The sequence below is a fragment of the Panthera uncia genome (assembly GCF_023721935.1).
Source record: "Panthera uncia isolate 11264 chromosome A1 unlocalized genomic scaffold, Puncia_PCG_1.0 HiC_scaffold_17, whole genome shotgun sequence".
In the NCBI taxonomy this organism is placed as follows: domain Eukaryota; kingdom Metazoa; phylum Chordata; class Mammalia; order Carnivora; family Felidae; genus Panthera; species Panthera uncia.
In genome coordinates, this window is record NW_026057577.1 from 86,303,294 (window position 1) to 86,323,645 (window position 20,352).

At 37.8% G+C, this 20,352-nt stretch overlaps 1 protein-coding gene across 3 annotated transcripts in view; it reads right to left on the reverse strand.

The window, feature by feature from the left end:
- Positions 1-20,352, reverse strand: part of EPB41L4A (erythrocyte membrane protein band 4.1 like 4A) — a 263,653-nt gene that overhangs the window by 12,895 nt on the left and 230,406 nt on the right. For all 3 annotated transcript variants that reach the window (XM_049647720.1, XM_049647721.1, XM_049647719.1), the window contains one exon: positions 11,330-11,449. In XM_049647720.1, the coding sequence (XP_049503677.1) occupies positions 11,330-11,449 (120 nt within the window). The remainder of the gene's footprint in view (positions 1-11,329; positions 11,450-20,352) is intronic.

Below are 20,352 nucleotides of genomic sequence, written 5' to 3' on the forward strand. Positions count from 1 at the left end.
TGATGTATCATAACATTCTAAACCCTCAGTGAATATATGTCCATATAGCAATTTATTGACATGGTAGTAGGAATTAAGAATATGGGAGTAATTGACAGTTAAGTGGTTTACTGTATATCTGAAATGTTAATTATATGTGAAGAACAATTTTAATTACTTTCTCAGATCCTGCTCTAGTCATGTTACCATTTTTTAAAAAAGCAGTAGCGATTCTTGGGGTGCCTGAGTGGCTCAGTCAGTTGAGCATCTGATTCTTGGTTTTGGCTCAGGTCATTATCCTAGGGTGGTGGGATCAAGCCCGGCGTTGGGCTGGGCTCTGCACTGAGCGTGGAGCATGCCTAGGATTCTCTCTCTCTCCCTCTCCCCTTCTCCCTGTCTCTCTCTAAAATTAAAAAAAATTTTTTTAATTAAAAAAAAAACATTAAAAAAAAAAGCAGTAGTGGTTCCTAAATTTGCACAGAACCAAATTATAATCTTCATTTGAGTTGGCCCCACCCCGCTCTCTTCACATCTCACCTCCTCTTTATCTCAAGGGAAAAAAATCAGTACCTTACAGCATTTCTAGAGATTGCCCAAGACCTAGAGAACTTATTATAGTAACTGTAATCCCAAGTATGATATCACAGATACTTGTCATATAGGACTTGAATTTTCAGCAATATGAAAATGGTATTATCTGTTTGTAGAGATGACACTTGTTGTTCATGGAGATTAGGCAGTAAGCTAACATTGGGGAGGCCCAGAAAGCAGAGGTCTGACAATGGCACCCAGCAAATAACTTTCTTAGTTGTCAAAGAACCTCAGATTTTTTTTTTTTTTTTTTTTTTTATTTATTTTTGGGACAGAGAGAGACAGAGCATGAACGGGGGCGGGGCAGAGAGGAGAGAGGGAGACACAGAATCGGAAACAGGCTCCAGGCTCCGAGCCATCAGCCCAGAGCCCGACGCGGGGCTCGAACTCACGGACCGCGAGATCGTGACCTGGCTGAAGTCGGACGCTTAACCGACTGCGCCACCCAGGCGCCCCAAGAACCTCAGATTTTTAATGTCATAGCTCAAATGAAAGAGAGCTCAGTTTGTCCATATAAGGTAGGTATTCCATCATCTTGCAGAGTTGTAACAGTTTTATCCAGTTGCCTACTTGACATTTCCATTTGATTACACACTTGGTTTCTCAAACCTAACAAAACAAAAATCTTGACACTCTCTCCACACACATCTCCAGCCCATCTCACCCACCTCAGTAAAACCTCATGACTTCCGCTCCACCCATCAGTCCCAGATTGCAAATTCATGCAAAATACCTGTCACACTCCCAAATCCGCCAGCACTGCTTCCAAAATGTGTTTTCATCCACTTCTCTTCATTTCTGAGCTAAAACCACCTCTGACACCTAGCCCACCCCAGAGGTTTTCCAGTTGCTCTTCCTATGTCCTTTCTCCTTCTCAGTCTGCTTTTTACCAAGGAGGTAGAGTAACTTCTGAATGAACTACTCTTCAAATAGATTTTTTTTTCACTTGGAATTTCTTTAACTGCATTTTGGTCATATCAGCTATATAATTAATCAATCAACCAAGTTCAGTTACAAAGTCATCCCAAATATTTGCTAAATCTTTTTTATGGTTTGCTTTAAACCTGAATTCCAGAAAGATGCACATCAAACTCTTAAATGGGGTTCTCTCCTAAGACTGCATTTTTCTGAGATAATCCTGTACCTGATCTGATATTTTTATCATGTAAATAAGATTAAAATTAAAGTTTAAATAATATTTTAAGTTTAAAGTACCCCTGGATTCTTTTCTGATTTCAGCTGATCTGATAAAAGCAATACTGAGTTTAAAGGCATATCTCTACCTCAAAAGGGTATTCTGAACCTCTGCTTCTGGACACAATGGAATAACTGGTTTCAGAGGGACCCTTCCCTCCTCAAGGACTATAAAATAAAACAAAATATACAAAGCAACTGTTTCTCAGACATTGGGCAACAGACAAGATAAGCCTATGATGTTTGAGAGAAGAGAAGCACAATGCAAGCCCCCTCATTTGCTTCGGTTTTCTCTGGGGGGACTTTCCCAGTATGGGACAGGGAAGTGGAGCTCAAGAGGCAACAGTCTCACGTGGCTGGGGAGGCAGAGATCAGAATGTGAGGCTACTGACCAGGCTGGAATTTACACTGCAGGATAAAATTAAAAAGGGGACTTCAGAAGTCTGTACGGGGTTTTCCTTAAGAGGATGGCTGAGTATATTCATTGCACTTAATCTCTACATAAGCGGGGTAAGACTATACGAGGCCTAACAGAGAGAAGCTGCTGTAAGACTTAGAGCCGAGCAGAGACACCAGAGAGTGTGAAGTGGTAGGAGACAGAGTTCTGATGCAGTTGCTGTGGAAAAGCCATGCTGAACACTGTATGCTTCAATTAAGACTCCAGAAAGGCCAAGCTTTAGGAATGGGGATGAAGCCTAAAGTAAAAAAACACATCCTAAACTAATGAAAAAGTCTGAAAAGTCCCACACTACCAAAGCATAAACCCAAGCATAAAAAATAAGATTGAAAGTAGCCACCAGTAATTTAGCCACCTGCCTGAACAAAATTTGACTCTTTAAAGAAAGACAGCATAGGGGCGCCTGGGTGGCTCGGTTAGTTAGGCGTCTGGCTTCGGCTCAGGTCATGATCTCATGGTCTGTGAGTTCAAGTTCCACGTCAGGCTATGTGCTGACAGCTCAGAGCCTGGACCTGCTTCGGATTCTGTGTCTCCCTCTCCCTGCCCCTCCCCTGCTCATGCTGTGTCTCTGTCTCTCAAAAAAAAAAAAAGTGAATAAACGTTAAAAAAAAAAATTTTTTTTCAAGAAAGGCAGCATAATCCAGACCTCCTAATTAGACATCATCTAAAATTTTCAGCATATATGGGGTGCCTGGCTGGCTCAATCAGTACAGCATACAACTCTTGATCTTAGGGTTATGGGTTCGAGCTCCATGTTGGTGTAGAGATTATTTAAAAATAAAAACTTTAGGGGCACCTGAGTGCCTCAGGCAGTTAAGTGTCCAACTCTTGGTTTTGGCTCAGGTCACAATCTCATGGTTTGTGAGTTTGAGACCCATGTCTGCTTGGATTCTCTCTCCATGCCCCTCCCCTGCTTACTCACTCATTCTCTCTCTAAAAATAAATAAATAAACTTAAAAAAATAAATAATAAAATCTTTAAAAAATATATTTTCTGCATACAATAAAAAATTATTATATATGTAGAGAGATAAATATAATCATAATCTAAAAATAATAAAAGTAGTCAATAGAAACATTTTTAAAGACAGATGTGGGAATTCACAAACAAGAGCTTTAAAACATCTTGTAAATATGTATATAACAACTTATAGGAAAATATGGACATAATAAATGAATACATGGGAAATCTCAACAGAGAAATGAAAACTATTAGAAGAACAAAAGTAAAAGTCAGAGAGCTTTAAGAGGAGACTGGATAACACAGGGCGAAAAGAATTGACTAAGCTGAAAACAAGTCAACAGAAATCAAAATTTAAAGGGGAAAAAATATTTTATAAATGAACAAAACCTTAGTTGCTTTTGGGACAATATTAAGTGGTCTAGCATATATACAATTTGATACCCAAGAAACAGAAGACTGAATGGGTCAGGAAAAAGAATTGGAAAATATAATGGCCAAAAGTCTCCTAAATTTGGTGAAAAACATCAAATTACAGAAACATAGATAATAAATATAAAGATGACATTTAGCTATACCATAGTCAAACAAATAAAAAGATAATGAAAAAAATCATAAAAGTAGCTGGTGAAACAAAAGACAAATTCCATACAGTGCCTATGGAATGAAGACAGACTTATCAGAAATGACAGCAACCAGAACACAACAGAACAATCTCTTTAAGTGTGAAAGAAAAAACTATCAACTTAGAATCATATAACTAGTGAAAACATCTGCTCCAAACAAGGGTAAGATAAAGACATCTTCACATAAACGAAGAGAATTCCTCATCTGCAGACTGGTACTACAAGAAATGCTGAAGGAAGGAAAATGGAATGTCAGATCTAGAGGAAGAAATAAAACACACTGGTCATAGTAAATATGTGGGTAACTGTACTCATTCTTTTTTGCTTATTTATCTTTGAGAGAGAGAAAAAGAGAGTGTATGTGCCTAAGCTGGGGAGGGGCAGAGAGAGAGGGAGAGAATCCAAAGCAGGTTCCACCCTACCAGTGCAGAGCCTGATGTGGGGCTTGTGGGCTCGAGCCCACAAACTGTGAGATCATGACCTGAGCTGAAATCAAGATTTGGATGCTTAGCTGACTGAGCCACCCAGGCACCCCACTGTATTCATTTTCTATTGCTGCTGCAGAAAATTGCCACAAATTTAATGGCTTAAAACAACACAAATTTTTTTAATATGAAATTTATTGTCAAATTGGTTTCCATACAACACCCAGTGCTCATCCCAAAAGGTGCCCTCCTCAATACCCATCACCCACCCTCCTCTCCCTCCCACCCCCCATTAACCCTTAGTTTGTTCTCAGTTTTTAAGAGTCTCTTATGCTAAAACAACACAAATTTTTTATCTTACAGTTCTGTAGATCAGAAATCTGACCAAGGTCTCACTAGACTAAAATCAAGCTGTGACAGGGATGCATTCCTTTCTGGAGACTCTAGAAGAAAATCCATTCCCCTACCTCTTCCAACTTTAGAAGCTGCCCACATTCTTTGGCTCATTGCTCCTTCCTCCATCTTTAAAGCCAACTACAGCAGATTGAGTTCAAACTGCATAATTTTCACTCCCTCTTCTGTCTTTCCTTCCACTTTTTAAGAACCCTTCTGATTACTTTGAGCCCATTTGGATAACTCAGGAAAATATCCCTGGCAGAAGGCCAGCTGATTAACAATCTTAATTCTACCTGCAACCTTAATTTCCCTTTGTCATCTAACATAAAATACTTACATGTCATGGAGGTTAAGATGTGGACCTATCTAGGGGACTGTTTTCTGCTACATTACTATAACTTTTCCCCCCCTCTTTTCTTAATTTCTTTAAAAAACAACTAAACTGTTTAAGCCAAGATAATAACATTATAATATGGGGCTATTAACATGCAAAATTAAACTATATGCCAGTAGCACAAAGGAAAAAGAGAGGGAATAAATGGAGCTATATTTTTCTAAATTTTACAAAAAATATTACATAAAATTATACATGCATTTTACATGAAATATTATGATATTAATCCTAAACACATTATGATAAATTAAAGAACCATACTGTAAGCCATGGAGAAACCACTAAAGAAAAAAATAATAAGTATAGGGAAGATGTTAATTAAAAGTAAAATGGAGAACCAAAGTATCCATTTAACACAAAATATAATAGGAAAAGGAGGAACAAAGCAACAAAAAAGATAAATGGGAAAAAGAGCAAGATAGGAGGCTATTAATGTATTAATAATTATATTAACTGTAAACATACTAACATTCAATTTAAAAGGTAGAGATGGTCAGACTTGATTAAAAAAAAAAAAAAAAGACCAACCATTTGCTGTCTACAAGTAATCAAAAGATGGACTCTAAATATAGAGACATACTTTGGTGGTGCCTGGTGGCTCAGTTAGTTAAGCCACCAACTCCTGACCGAGGCTCAGATCATGATCTCACAGGCATGAGATTGAGCGTGAGGAACTCCGCACGGGGCTTGGAGCCTGCCCGACATTTTCTCTCCCTCTCCCTCTGCCCATCCTCTGCTCCTGCATCCTCTCTCTCCCTCTGTCTCTTCTCTCTCTCTCTCAAAAAAAAAAAAAAAAAAAAAGACATACTTTGGCTTAAAATAAAAGAATTACAAGTACATAACATTCAAACAGTGAGCATGAAAAAGATTTGTAATGGTTATATATATACACACATAAGAGTTTGCGTGCCTGTGTGTGTAGTAGACATAGGGAAAAGAATATTACCAGCAAAAAGGAAACATTTCACTATAATAAAACAGTCAATTCCTCAGGAAGACAAAAAAAAATTGCAAATATACCAGAGCTTCAAAATAACTTTAAGCAAAAACTGACAGAACTGGGGCACCTGGGTGGCTCAGTCAGTTAACCTTCCTACTCTTTATTTTGGCTGGGGTCATGATCTTGTGGTTGGGTGAGATTGAGCCCCGCATCCACACTGACAATGCAAAGCCTGCTTGGCATTCTCTCTCTCTCCCTCTCCCTCTCCTCCACTTGGGTTCTCCCTCTCTCTCTCTCTTTCTCTCTCTGTCTCTCTCTTTCAAAATAAATAAAAAGACTTTAAAAAACATGACAGAACTAAAACAGATAAATTCATAATCATCTTTGGAAATTTTTACATCCCTCTCACTCAATGACTGGAGAGTAAACAAATTGGAAAAGACAGAGGCCATCAGAACACCATCAGCTAACTAGATATACTTGACATTTACAGACTACACCGAATGACTGAGAATACTCATTCTTCCCAAGTCTATCAGATCATTCATCATCATATGCTAGGTCATAAAACAAGTCTCAATAAATTTCAAGGGATTAAAATCTTACAGATTATTTTATCACAATGGAATTAAATTAGATATCAATAATAGGCACAACCTGGGTGGCTCAGTCGGTTAAGCTTCCAACTTTGGCTCAGGTCATGATCTCACAGCTTATGAGTTTGAGCCCCACGTCGGACTCTCTGCTGTCAGCACAAAGCCCACTTCAGATACTCTGTCCCCTCTCTCTCTGCCCCTCCCCCATCTCTCTCTCTCTCTCTCTCTCTTTCTCTCTCTCAAAAATAAACATAAAAAAAATCAATAATAATGAGATATCTAGAAAACCCCCTAATATCTGGAAATTAATCAACACACTACTAAAAAAAAGTCCACCATCAAAGAAATCACAAGAGAAATTAAAAATTATTTTGAATTACATGATAATGAAAACACTTATTAAAATATGTGACATATAGTTGGAGGGAAATCTGCAACTCTGTACTTATATTTAAAAAGGAGAATGGTTTACAGAATGCCTGGGTGGCTCAGTTGGTTAAGCGGCCAACTTCAGATCAGGTCATGATCTTGCAGTTCACACAAGTTCAAACCTGGCATAGGGCTCTGTGCTGACGACTTAGATTCTGTGTCTCCCTCTCTCTCTGCCCCTCCACCACTTGCGTGCTCTGTCTCTCTCAAATATAATAAAAAACATTTTTAAAAAAAGGTTTAAAATCGTTGTCATCTTAAGAAGATGAAAAAAGAATAAAAGACAAAATAAACAGAAAGAAATAATAAAGAGTGGAAATCAATGAAATAGACAACAAAGAAAAACCCAAAGTTCTCTGAAAAGATAGATTAAGGGAAAAATTAAGAGAAACACAATCAACATCAGGAATAAAAGAGGTAATATCACAACAGATGTTAAAAAGACACTAAAGCATTATTATGAACAAGTTTTTGCTAAAAGATTTGACAAGTTAGATAAAATGAACAAACTCCTTTTAAAACATGTATTACTCAAACTCACACAAAACAAGTAAAAAACCTGAATAGCCCAATTTATCACTGTTTAAGAAATCAAGTTTATAATTTGAAACTTTCCACTAAGGAAATTCCAGACAGAGATGGTTTTACTGGTGAATTATATCAAATATTTAAGGAAGGAATAATGTTAATTTTTTACTTCACTCTTTCAGAAAATGAAGAAAAAGGGAACACTTCCCAAATTATTTTAAATGACCAGTAAAACCCCATTGCCAGAAACCTGACAAAGATACTTACTACAAGAAAATTATAGACCAGTGTTTCTCAACAAAATAGTATCAAATAGAATCCCACAATATACAGAAAAGATAATACATCATGACCCTGAGGGCTTATCTCAGGAATGCAAGGATGTATCATTCAAAGCAAATCACTGTAATTCTCCCACTAACAGCATAAAGAAGAAAACCCATATAAAGTCACCTCAGATGCAGAAAAAGCTTATAACAAAATTCAAGATTCATTCATGATAAAAAAAAAAAAAAAAAACCTCTTACACTAGAAACAGAATGGATCTTCCTCAGTCTTACAGCTAGCATCATACTTAACATATTGAATGTTTCCTCTATAGGAAAAAGAACAAGCCAAGGAGGTCTCCTTTCATAACACTTCTTTTCAAAATTGTAATACAACACTAAAATGGAAGATCTAGCAAGTGCATTAAGGAAAAAACAGAAATAAGAAGAAAAAAAAAAATAGAAATAAAGGGAAGTAGTCCCTGGTCACAAACAATGGGACTGTAAATGTGGGAAATTCTAAGAAATTTAAAAAAAAAAAAAAAAGCTTCTGGAGATATGAAATCAATTTAACAAGGTTGCAGGATGGCAAGATACAATATTAATATCAAAAAATAATTTGTGTTCCTATCTACTAACCAACAATTGGAGAATAACATTTTTTTAAAGTACAGTTCAGTACCATTAAAAATATTAAACATTTAGGGTTAAATATAACAAAATAAATGCAATAACGCTGTCCTGAAATCCAAGAAACACTGCTGAAAGTTGTTAAGAGACTTAAATAAATGGATGGTTAAGAATTTTCTCCAAACTGACCTGTAGATTCAGCGTAAGTCTAAAGTCTATTTTTTACTTTTTGGTAGAATCTAACAAGCTGATTCAAAAATTCACACAGAACTGAAAAGACCTAAAATAGCTAAAGCAATCTTGAAAAAAAAATTAGAGAATTTACACTGCCTGATTCAAGTCTTACTATAAAGCTACAGTAACCAAGACAACTTGGTGGCTTAGGGATAGACAATTAGATCAATGGCCCACAGATAAGCAGTCAATTGATTTTCAACTAAGGCCCCAAGGCATTTCAATAAAGATAGTCTTTTTTGTAACAAATGGTACTGGAATAGTGCATAAACAACTGGAAAAAACTTCTCAATATCTACCTCTACCTCACACATACTGGACAATTAATTCTAGATGGATGACAGACCTAAATACAAAAGCAAAATCTATAAACCTGCTAGAAAAAGATATGAGAACACCTTTGCAACTTTAGGGTAGGCCCATATTCCTTAAGATATAAAAAAGCCTTAACTATAAATGAAAACAAAATGATACATTGGTCTTCACTGAAATTTAGAAAATCTGCTTATCAAAAGACAATGTTAAGAACATGATAAAGCAAACCACAGCCAGGAAGAAAATATACACCATACACATATCTGAAAAAGAACTTATATCCAGACTACATACAGAATGCTACATATAAATAATAAAAAGGAAACAATCCTTAATTTTAATCCAATTAAAATGCGCAAAAACTTCAACACTAAAAGTGAAGATATACGAACAACCAAAAAGCACAGGAAAATGTGGTTAACATCATAGTCATCAGGCAAATGTTAATCGAAACCATCATGGAATACCTCTTCAGGCCAAGTAGACTACCTGAAACTAATAAGACAAAACTAAGGATCTGCAAGAATGGGGCAGAATTAGAACTCTCGTTCATTGCTAGTGGGGGTGTAAAATGATACAGCCTCCTTGGAAATCACGGTGGTAGTTACTATTACATATAATATGGTTAGAAATATCCCTTAATCCAGCAATTCCACTCAGGTATTTATCCCAGGGCATAAAATAACACACTCCAGGGATACACGTGTATGAATATCTATAGCAACTTTTAACATAATAGCAAAAACTGGAAACCATCCATATGTCCATCAAGAGAAGAATGGATAAACAAATTGTGGTAAAATCATACAATGGACTATTACTCAAAAATTTTACATATTGCCTCAAGTAATGTTTTTTGACCTCCTTAAATTTTATATATAAAATTTTTCCTAATTGTATTTTACTTTTCCCTTTTTAATAAATGAAATTTAGTACTGGCATTTAATTGAATTTAGAATGTTTTAGAAATTATTAGAAAAATTAAACATGTCTTTTAAGATTTAACAAGTCACCAAACATTGTGTATAGAAAGTCCCTCATAGAAGAAGATTCCACATGGAAAGGTAAAAGCGTGATTACAAAAGATTTACCCGTGAGTATGTTGCATCCTGATCTTGGGGATTCTGTGCCTTTTGGTTAAACTGTCAACAATGAGGTCTTGATTCTTCCAGTTCTAAACCTCTCTTTTATAATGGAGCTGGGGGAAGGTGGTATCCAAGACAAAGGAAACTTTTTATTAACTTCTGCTTTAAATTGAATATTTTAATTAGGTTCCACAACAAAAACATTATGGAGCAATGAATAAATCTGTAAGGGAGTAGTACACTGCATAGTGACAACTTGCAAATTTTTTATTACAAAAGAAGCAGACATCACTCAATATGATGTACTACCGATAAAAGCAAACTCTAGAATACCTTCTAATTAAAAAGTAAGCATCTAAGACTAAAAAGCATCCCTTAGAGTCACACAGGGTTCTGAGGTGTATCTTCTAGAATCCTCTCCTGGCCTCTGTTAACTTGAGCTGCACCCTTCTGCCTGACTCCCTAGAAGCCCCTCACCTACCTACAGCTTGTCTCTGCATCCACTCCCTGGCATCCTTCCACCATTCTGAGACACTAATCCCTTCCTCCGCAAATAAGCAACACCAGACAACTAACCACCTAAGATCACAAAGGGATGGGTAGTTAGTCCCAGCTCACTTTCAAAAGGTAAGCTTTGAGAAGGGGTGTGGGGATGGGGATATCTAAATCTGGATGATGCGCACATTTAAAAAAACATAAAAATTTTATCAGCTCAAAAGAAAATTAATCTGGGGGACTGGCAATCTCATCATTACGGGTAATTGTGCTCACACATGGCATTGCCTAGCAACAGAAGGAGCAGGCAAATCCCAACATTGGGGTGTAATGAATCACTCACTGACTACTGCTCACAAATGGTAATTTAATAGGAAGATATTCACATCTGGTTCAATCTCAAACAAGACTTCAGAGAATTCTGCAGACTCCAATTGAGAGAAACAGCAGGTACTTCACCAAGAGCCAGGCTCCAGAACAAAGACTACACCTACTTACTCGGTTGAATGTATGCTTTGTTTAAAAACAAAACAAAACAAAACAAAACATAGTTTTGATAGCCTCGTTTCTGACATTTTGTTTTGGCACTGCTCCAACTTCTATGGCTTCAGATATAGTTAATGAGTGCCACAAACATAAGAAGGTAAATATGACAAACAAACAATGGGACAATCATGGTTGAACTACAATCACTTTAGACCTCAAAGAGACAGCCCAATCTGCCCAAGAATCTGCATGCTACTTCAAGCTCAGTGTTTTTGAAGAAAGCTACAAAAAGAATCCACGTACGAGCGAGATCTATGTCTGGATCGTCTGTTGTTGGGGTCCGCCTGATTTTTTTCCTTTTGTCTCCTTAATACAGCTTCCCACTGAGGCGCTGAATCAACCATATCATTCTCCTGACGTATTCTGAAAAGAAAGACCATTCATCTCAAGTTAATATTCACACGTGTGGTGCTCTAGTTTTTGGTTCATCCTAAACTTGGTTTTAAAAGTTAAGAAGTTATCAAATAAGTTATTGAAAACTTATTAAGAAATGAAAAGTTATTCAAGGAACAGTTTTATTAAAATCACTTAAAGCTAAGATGTATTAACTGGATTAATATATCCATAAGTAGATAAGTGTACACACACACATATAAGTCTGTTAGAATATTTATACATAAATATGGAAGTATATATTAGTTTCAAACTTCTATCTTTGGCTTAAAAGCTTCTAAGAAATAGGCATGTCAAACAAAAACCTCATTTAAAACATATTTAAGGTTTGACTAAAGAAACAGTGTCTGCTATGGAGCCATTCTAAAATCATGAAACAGAATATTTTTTAAATGTACTAACCAAAGTAGCAATAAATAATTTTACTTTGAAGCACTCTTAAAATTTCACATTAATTGTCAAATTTTTCATGAACAAAAGGTGCCAGATACAATTCCCATTTTTAAGATAGAAAACCAGAAGTACAAGAAGCCACAAGTGGTGGCACCGTGTGTTAGCCGCTGAGCAGGTACATGCCATTCTGATGAGGGCAGCCTCACCTGGCCAAGAGGCAGGCAAGGTTCAACACTCCTGCAGACAGGGGCCAGGCAGGGAATGTAAACAAGGGAAAGGAAAACCCAGGGTGGCGGCTACTGGGGGATACAGGCAGCTGCCATGTGAGATCGGACAGTGTTTCCAAATCCTCTGATTTTTTTTTTTAAGGATAATCCACAAATTTGGGCTTTTAAAGTGAACTCTTCCAATTTTTAAGTGCTGACAACCAATTCTGAACATTCAAATCCTGTTTGACCTAACAATGCCTATCCATTCACCACACTGAAGTTTTGGATTTTTGGTGTATCAAGTCTTTCTTTTTCCTTCTTCTTTTTTTTGAATAGTTTGTTTAATGTTTATTTATTTTTGAGAGAGAGAGACAGAGTGTGAGCGGGTGGGGGCAGAGAGACACAGAATTTGAAGCAGGCTCCAGGCTCCGAGTGGTCAGCACAGTGCCCGACATGGGACTCAAACTCATGAACTGTGAGATCATGACCTGAGTGAAGTCAGACACTTAACCAACTGAGCCACCCAGGTGCTCCTGTATCAAGTCTTCCTAACAACAGAGGTAAGGTGTTGCAGGGGACAGGTTGGGAAGAAGTATTAGTTAAAGCAATCCTGTCTGAAATGCACTGCAATGATTCTGTGAAGCCATGGGTATTCTCTACAAAAATCAAACACCTGTTATTTGAATATTTAACTTAAAGTTTTTGTTAGTTCTTCAGGAAGTTGCTCTGGAGTATTCATTTCATACGCTGATGCTCCCAGGGTGTGGGACAGCAGCATGGAACTGTAAGGTCATCATCACAAAACTGTGACTATATGAGCATAACTGCTTCAAAAAAAAAAAATGAGAAGAACAGACAGACAAGTCTGGAGACATTTTCTCTCTCTGAACAGATGTCTTTTGGTTGCCCTGTGAACAGCACTTAGTACAGACCATGGGGTGGATATCTAGATTTGCTTATAAATGCAAATCAGTGGATGGGTGACAAATAATTCATTTCACAAATAAGTTAAAGACAATGTAAAGCAAATTTAAGTTAAAAACTATAGTAGCTTATGAAGAAGAACTATTTAAATCTCTCTAGATTAAAGAGAAATTGTGTTAGGTAAAAAATTATCTGTAACACACTTCAAGCCTTTGAACTGTGTTTCCTCACTAAAGCTTTCATTCTAATAGGCTGTTATATGAAAATTAACAGGATACAGTGATGCCATGTTTCAGATTCAGAAACATAGTTCTCTCTCTCACAGCATGTACAGAGGAAATTAAAATTGAATATACATTGCTATAGACTTTAATATTAGAAATTTCTAGGGGTACCTGGGTGGCTCAGTCAGTTAAGCATCTGACTCTTGATTTCAATGATCTTATAGGTCGTGAGTTCGAGCCCTGTGTTGGGCTCAGCACTAAAAGTGTGGAGCTTGCTTGGGATCCTCTCTCCCCTCCCCCGCCCCTCCCCCACTCTTTCTCTTTCACTAAAATAAACATTTAAAAAAATTAGATCCAAAGAAAAATATGAGAATGTATACTACTTGAGATTATAATTATTATTCTTTGAAACAAACATTCCCACTTGAAAATGTCACATGCATACACACACACACACACACACACACACACACACACGTATATGTATTTTCATAGCCAGAACCTACAATCTCTGAACCACTCTGTTATCATGTGACAGTCCAGTGGGGGAGCAATTCTTGGACACTCCCAGGACATGAGGGACCCAGAGTTAGGAAGAGACACTCAATGGGAATATGTCAGGCTGGCAGGAGTTACTTCCCCTCCCACAGGAACCCACACCTCAACTTCCCAGAAAAACACATAAAACCCAGGTCTCCTAACTCCTCACCCTGGAGTCTTTTAGACCATAGCTTCCATTCTAAGCCAATTTGCTGCACAGTTCATGGGCAAGACTAAATTTCACAATGTTAAATTTTTTTCACCAGGATGTCAGCATCTTTTAATATTTTTCAGAGGTCAAGCCTACCAGCATGGCAAATATACTTTACCCAGAGGATAGACATTTAAAAGGAAGCACAATTACTATACTCTCATTCTCTTCCAGTGTGGACTTTAGCTCATTACCTTCATACTGAGACTTTACCCTGATAATTAAAAAATAAAAATAAGACAAAGACATGACCGCACATAGTTCCAATACCTTGCTAGTAATGAAAACTAAATTGGAAAGAATTTCAGACTATGGCATGTACCTATAACTTCTGTTTTTCTAACAGAAGACTCTAAAGTGAGGGCAGTAAAACCCTGTCAGGTAACATCCACATGTTTCAGAGACAGATGCCCTCTACTGGTGATACTATCTCATAAATATTCCAACAAGGTGCATTAAAAATGTAAGGCTCATTGGAGAGTCACAACAGAAGCACATTTTCCCAAGTAATGAGGTTGTGTGGCTACCTAAATCTGTAATGAAGTTTGAAATTACACCCTTACAAATGGTCGCTGGTTAATGGTGCCTCATTACAAGAATGAAAGTGTCATTTCTTCCATCCCTGAAGTGCTCCAGAAAACACAGGTACAGTGTGGAAAGGAAAAACCCTAGCTCTTAGAAGCAAGAATATTATAATGCTCAATCCTTAAAAGGCAGGAGTGAACTATTTTGTGCATGAAAGAATAAAGAAATAGACATTTGGGTGAAAGACATCCCCTATGATTCTGCCTTGTCTCATTTATACCTAGGTATGGGATATACCAGTGTTGCTTTTTTTGCTCTTCTGCTATATTTTAATTTTGATGTAGAGATTCATATTGTGAAGAATAAAAACACTGCAAGCATTGTTATCGACATAATACCTTTTAAAAAGTCAAAATGTACTCTTACAGGACAGATAGTCATGAAAGTCTCAAGGGGGAAAAAGGAGTCCACTGTGGGTTATACTAGGGATGTATTCATTTTCAGATGTTGCATTTAAAAGTGACCCTCAGGGGCGCCTAGGCGGCTCAGTCGGCATCCAACTTTGGCTCGGGTCATGATCTCACTGTTCCCGGTTTCTGAGTTCGAGGCCCGCATCAGAGCCTGGAGCCTATTTCAGATTCTGTGTCTCCCTCTCTGTCTCTGTCCCCCTCCTCCCCCTAGTGCTCTGTCTCTGTCAAAAATAAACATTAAACTAATTAAAATAAAATAAAATAGAAGTGAACCTCAAAAACATTAAGTGTTTCTTTCATGTACTCTCCAAGGTAATAACTACATTCGTCATATTTTGTCTATCTCCTCATCCACAAGTAAGGAGAGTTAACAGCTGGGTTAAGAAGACTTATCATAACAGGGTTTTCATTTTTTAATCAATATTTAAGGGAGACCATTGCTTTAGAATAAGGTATATCCCAACAATGTTTCAGAATAAGAGAATTCTAATATATTTCCTACATGTCTCGCCAAACTTCAACATCCTACTTTTCCAGATGATCTATGCAATTTTGATTATGACTGCACTGGACACTTAATTAAAGTCTGCAAAAGGTTTTGAAGATGAAATGCCATATAATCACTTGATAACAATAATGAAGGTAATGACTATTCCTAGTCTCTTCTTTCCTACTTCCCAATTATAGTTCTGCCTCTTCTACCAAATTCCTCACATTACCAAATGAATTCTTACACAAACCCCATGGGTCTCACTTTGCCCCCCACCTTTACCTGAGGAGTTTTGTTCCTAATAGGACCTTCCTATATTTCCGTTCTTAACTCATTTCTCATTCACCGGGATAAAGGCCACGTTTAATGCTGAACCTGAGAAAGCCCATGGAGCAAATGTAGAATGAAGCTTCAAGATAACATGAGCAAGACATGGGCTCCCGAGCTCTGCCTCGTCCCAGCTCTGGGCAAACTGCTCATCTCTGATCAACTCTCAGATTCTTCACCTACCAAATTATTGCAAAGATCCTTTCTAGTTTTAAAACTCTATGTTTTCTCTATTTGTGTTTTATTTCCAAGCCAGTCAGACACATTGAAACCAACCTCTATTCTTCAGGTATAGCACAATTCTCCAGACAATTGCTTCATATGGCCACTCCATTGCTAATATTAAGCCTGCAGGTCCCAAGTGATGGTGGACTTGTGTTTCTCATCAACTCATTCATTTTTGGATCACCTGCTATAAACCAATCTTCATCTATTTTTTCAGTAATATTTCTTCCCTTGGGAAATTTGTTGGTTCCAGGCATCTGTCGACATACTCCCCAAAGACCAGCAAGCAAAAAATTCATTTGCTTTTCCCAACCTCCCCCTACCGTCAATATATTATTCTGATTTGCCGTTAAAGGTATTTCTGTCTCTTCCACTTATTCCTTATGCTCTCCCTACAAAAATGGGCTACCTTTGGTGCAATTTCCCTTTCAAACTCTTTCTGTTTTCCTAATTTTGCAGCCTGCTTTGCACTCACTCAGTAATCTGATAGCATTCCTCGGTTGCTACAGCTCAGCACTACCAGAGTCATCTCTGTCAACTTTGATTATGCCCTGGAAGCCCTAAATCGTCCCTATCAAACACCTAAATCTTGACATGACTTATTAAAGTGGAAATCAGTAACCCTTACAAGCTGTACCATGGTGAGCATTGTTTTTATTGGCTTTGCATGAACTGCCCTCACCATACCCACAATTTTTACCTTGTTTGCAGCCCTTACCTAAATCAGTGACAGGGCAATAGGGAATGCTTACAAGGAAACCTATTTTCAGGCTATGGGGAAAAAATACCCACTGGTTTAAGCTTGTTATCGTTCAAAACTCATCTTTTTCCTTGGGCACAAAGATAATGAAGTGTTTTTTTTTTTTTTTAATAACTCTAACAACAAGAAAACCCTACCAAAATATTCATCCTCTAGATTTTCCCTACTCAGATGTATCATCCCTGTTACAGTGCCATAGAAGACAGTTTCTTTCTTCTTCCTTTTTTTTTTCTTTTTAAATTTCTTAAAATGTTTATTTTTGAGATACAGTATGAGTGGGGAAAGAGCAGAAAGAGGGGGGCAGAGGATCTGAAGCAGACTCTGTGCTAACAGCAGAGAGCCTGATGTGGGGCTCGAACTCATGAAGAGCAAGATCATGACCTGAGCCAAAGTCAGAAGTTCAACAGACTGAACCACCCAGGGGCCCCTCTTTTTTTTAAAAAAGCAATAATGTGGGGCGCCTGGGTGGCGCAGTCGGTTAAGCGTCCGACTTCAGCCAGGTCACGATCTCATGGTCCGTGAGTTCGAGCCCCGCGTCAGGCTCTGGGCTGATGGCTCGGAGCCTGGAGCCTGTTTCCGATTATGTGTCTCCCTCTCTAGACTCTGTCCCTCCCCCGTTCATGCTCTGTCTCTCTCTGTCCCAAAAATCAATAAACGTTGAAAAAAAAAATTTAAAAAAGCAATAATGTATTCAATATTTAAAACTATTTTACCCCATTATTCAAATACAGACTCTAAAGATATCTAAAAGTGCAAGAAGAAATTCTAACAACATTTGTGGTAGAATCAATTTGTTAGAAACACCAACTTCTCTTTTTTGTTAAAGGGTATCATTTTATATATATATATATATATATATATATCAGGGACTTCAGATAAAACTGAACAGTGCTGAATGTTCTCATTAATCTAATAGTATCTGTGTATGTATGCAGGGCACTTTCTACTTTTCAAAGTAGAAAGGATCTTTACAAACCTCTTGACTAAGCTAATGACTAAGTAATCCACAGATGCTCCCCAGTGAATGCTCAAAGGACTGCTGATTTTCATCAAGAGCACATAGGATATTTTGCAGGCTGGGTTCTTGAATGTAATGGATATTTTATTAAGCTCAAGGTATTTGAAGGGAAAGCTGGTTTGTGAAAGGTTTCACACTGTAAGTCTACTTCCGAGGTTCTCCTTCAACATACATCCTGGGCAAGTCCAGAGCAAGGCCCATAGGCTCAAACCTATAGAGACAGGCTGGCTGAGACTTCTGATCTCAGGTGCAAGATTCAAAATTCTAACTCATAAAAACAAATATAATCTAATATCCATATAGATCATTAGCTTCATACTGCCTTGTACTTGGTAGGTTCCCAATTTGATAAATTTAGTCCAACTGATTGTTTCATAAATCAGCAGAGCAAAGTAAGTAATCTTTAAAGAAAACTTAAGCATTTTAGTTAATCCTGCCAGTGAAGTGAAGTACCAATTTCATTTGCTAATATCAATCTTTTCTTTATAGTTTAGATCATAATGACCACTTTATAACTGTTTGGGGTTACAAAGACACCCCCTTAAGAATCTGATAAAAGCTACAGACCCTATCACCAGAAAATCAAACACGTGGAAACACACAGGGACCTAAAATCTACTAAAACCTATTGATGAATCAGAGGATAAGAAGGTCTGGTCTGAAAACAACCAAATGTGTAAAGGTAGGGTAAGTGGGAGAAAGGAATATGAGACTAAAGAAAAGTGGGAAAAGCCGGAGAAAGGGGTGGAAGAGAGCAGAGACAGGCAAAGAAGAGGCCATAATTTCAAAGGTCAGCTATCAGACTACATGGTTCCACTATGAAATTCTCTCATTTCCTAGATTTCATTTATCTTTATAGTGACCCATTCAACAACAAAGATTGGTATACACCCCACTTTAAAGATGAGAAAACTCAGATTTAAATTGGTTTAAAGAGTTGCGCAAGGTCACATACCAGTACAAGACAGAACCGAGACCCTGACCCACATCCTTGGGTTTTTTCTGACACGTCCCTGGCTCCTACGTGGAGACATAACTCAGAGAAGACACAAGAAAAGAAGAAAGAGTGGAGAGAAGCTAAGAAAAGAAAAGAAAGAAACTGAGTGAGGAAAAATAATGTGATAGATTAAAAAGGGAGGTAGAAGGACAGAGATGAAGCTATAAGCAGAGACACTAAGAGGAAAATAAGGCTTTTGTCATCTTAGATGTTATTTAATACTTATTTATTTATTTATTTATTTATTTATTTATTTAGAGAAAGAGAACATGTGCACATGAATGGGGGAGGGGGAGAGAGACAGAGAGAGACAGAGAGAGAATCCCAAGCAGGCTCCAAGCTGTCAGTGCAGAGCCCAATGTGGGGCTCAATCCCATGATCCATGAGATCATGACCTGAGTCAAAATCAAGAGTCAGACGTTTAACCAACTGAGCCATGCAGGCACCCCTGTCATCTTATATTTTATAACAACAAACAGTGCCCCAACAAAGGAGTAAAAAACTGTCTTCTCAAATCTCAAAACCTAGAAAAAAACTGTAGGGTACTCATCCAGATTACAAAAATAGTAAAGAAATAACTAAGATGGAAAGGTGTAAAGAAAGACATCAACAGGTCCCCAAAATAAAGGAGGAAGCAGAGCCTTCTGGGGCCATAGGAAATGACGCGGACTGAAAGCCCAGCGTTAACACACAAGTGACAACACAAACCTCACCTGTCTAGCCTCAGTAACTTTGGACTAGCTCTGGACCCAGAGGGGAGAGAGGATGTGCTTCCCTACAGCTATGTGTTTCTCAAACTGGAACAATCTTTGTTCCTAATATTAGCCTTCCAGAGTTGGTACGAATTACTAATTTTTTCCTTTTTTAAAAAATTTTTTTGCGTTTATTTTTGAGAGAGAATGAGAGAGAGACAGACAGAGCATGAGCAGGGGAGGGGCAGAGAGAGAGGGAGACACAGAATCTGAAGCAGGCTCCAGGCTCTAAGCTGTCAGCACAGAGCCTGACATGGGGCTCGAACCCACAAATGGTGAGATCATGACCCAAGACAAAGTCAGATGCTTAACCGACTGAGCCACCCAGGCGCCTCAAATTTTTTCTTTTTTTTTAACATTTATTTATTTTTGAGGGCGGGGGGGAGAGAGAGAGAGAGAGAGAGAGAGAGAGAGAACAAGAGGGGGAGGGGCAGAGAGAGAGAGGGAGACAGAGAATTGAAGCAGGTTCCGTACTATCAGCACAAAGCCCAATGTGGGCTCAAACCCATGAACTGTGAAATCATGACCTGAGCCAAAGTTGGATGCTCAACAGGCTGAGCCACCCAGGTGCCCCTTATTATTTACTTTTAATGGTTGTTAAAAGCCATAAGTACTGCTTTGGGTAAAGCTGATTTATAAATATTGTTTTATTAACTTGTAGTTCTCCTCACACAAAATCAGAGATGTTTAAATTGTTATCCATGGGAACAGCAAAGCAGATTATGCTCCAGTGGGTAGACATTGTAGATAAACTAAACTAAAAAATAGCACCCAGTATTTCAATAGAGGGGCTTCAAATCTAATAGGT